This window comes from Mandrillus leucophaeus, unplaced genomic scaffold (assembly GCF_000951045.1).
Source record: "Mandrillus leucophaeus isolate KB7577 unplaced genomic scaffold, Mleu.le_1.0 Scaffold228, whole genome shotgun sequence".
NCBI lineage: Eukaryota > Metazoa > Chordata > Mammalia > Primates > Cercopithecidae > Mandrillus > Mandrillus leucophaeus.
In genome coordinates this window covers 332,909-334,372 of record NW_012102343.1, presented here as the reverse complement: position 1 = coordinate 334,372, position 1,464 = coordinate 332,909, and the positions used below count along the sequence as shown (strand labels likewise).

Below are 1,464 nucleotides of genomic sequence, written 5' to 3'. Positions count from 1 at the left end.
GTAGATGTAGGTTGTAGTGAGCCGAGATCGCACCACTGCACTTCAGCCTAGGTGACAGAGCGAGACTCCATCTCCAAAAAAAAAATAAAATAAAATAAAATTTTTTGTAGAGACCTGCCCAGGCTGGCCTCAAACTCCTGGGCTCAAGTGATCCTCCCACCTCGGCCTCCCAAAGTGCTGCGATTTTAGGTGTGAGTCACCATGCTTGCCCAGAGCACATGGTTTTAATTCAGTGTGAAATTAGGAGAGAGCTGGGCTGCCTGTAGTCTGAAACCCATGTGTTCAAAAAGAATAGCTATAATTTGTTCTTCCTCTTCTCTAAACATGGGATACTCCAGGGATTTTGGGAGAAGGATCACATGAGAATTTCACTGCCATCCTTGGACATGAGGCTAGGAGACCCTGAAAGATTAACTTTTTCTGCATTGTCAGTGTTTTTTCCTCAGGTAACTTATGGAGCCTGGGGAAAGGCGAAGGAGCTAGGTGTCCACCAGAGAAATGGTAGCAGAAATGGACCCTGAGAGGTTGCTCTAGTCCCTCTTTCCAGTACTCCTGCAAGATATTCCTCACAAGTGGGATCATTTGGGATAACTTCAGGGAAGTCATAGGAAAGCTTGCAGAGCCCAGCATCTGAAGCAGCCTAACTTTTGGTAACCAGCTCTCTCTTCTGTTTTGTTCCATGGACAAAATAGGACAGCTTCCAATTCTAGAAGGGGAAGTTTTTGATTCTGTGAAGCCAGGACTTTCTGCTTTTGTAGATCAACCTAAGCAGGTGAGTTTCTTATGATTTGATGTTTAGATTCTCAATGCCTTGATAACTTGACGACACCACTGCTGTTAAATATTTCATGCTGCTCACTAATGAGATTGAGGTCATGTGTGAGATCAGCTTTCTCTCCTCAGCTAATCTCCTGGATAACATTAATTATATTTCCCACGCTCATGAGGGCTGGGCGGAAGAAGGCTGGTAAATTGGTTGTGGTAATTTAAGGATGACACTAGCTTTGACGAGATTGTTCCCTGTGTACTTACTGTTTAAAATTTTGAGTTGAAGCCATCAGTTGCATTTGTTCATGCAAATGCAGAAGGTAGACATGAAGTTCTATAGGGTGTGATGTATAAACATGGCAGTTGAAGGGATGGTGAGCAGTGAATTCCATTTCAGAGTGCCTTGATGCAGGGTGGAACCATACCTATACTTGAGAAATTAGGCAACAACCCATGATGACAAAAATCTTTGGTGGTAGAAAATGAATAGAGAGTTTGTGGCAACTATATTTCATATTTGAGCACCCACAACATATTGCATCCTATGTGTCTGAGGCCACACTGAAATAGAATAAGGCAGAATGTTAAACTTGGGGAGCAAATGTAAAGGCATTTATTATTCAGTGTCACAAGAATAATCATTACCCAAATGCCTGATGTTAAAAATGATTTGAGTTTGGAGAACTGAGAGGAGAT

General features: G+C 42.3%; 1 protein-coding gene across 2 annotated transcripts in view; it reads left to right on the top strand.

Moving 5' to 3' along the window:
- The window catches only part of ENTPD5 (ectonucleoside triphosphate diphosphohydrolase 5), a 62,492-nt gene that overhangs the window by 40,120 nt on the left and 20,908 nt on the right, over positions 1-1,464 (top strand). For both annotated transcript variants that reach the window (XM_011981505.1, XM_011981506.1), the window contains one exon: positions 693-772. In XM_011981505.1, coding sequence (XP_011836895.1) covers positions 693-772 — 80 coding nt within the window. The remainder of the gene's footprint in view (positions 1-692; positions 773-1,464) is intronic.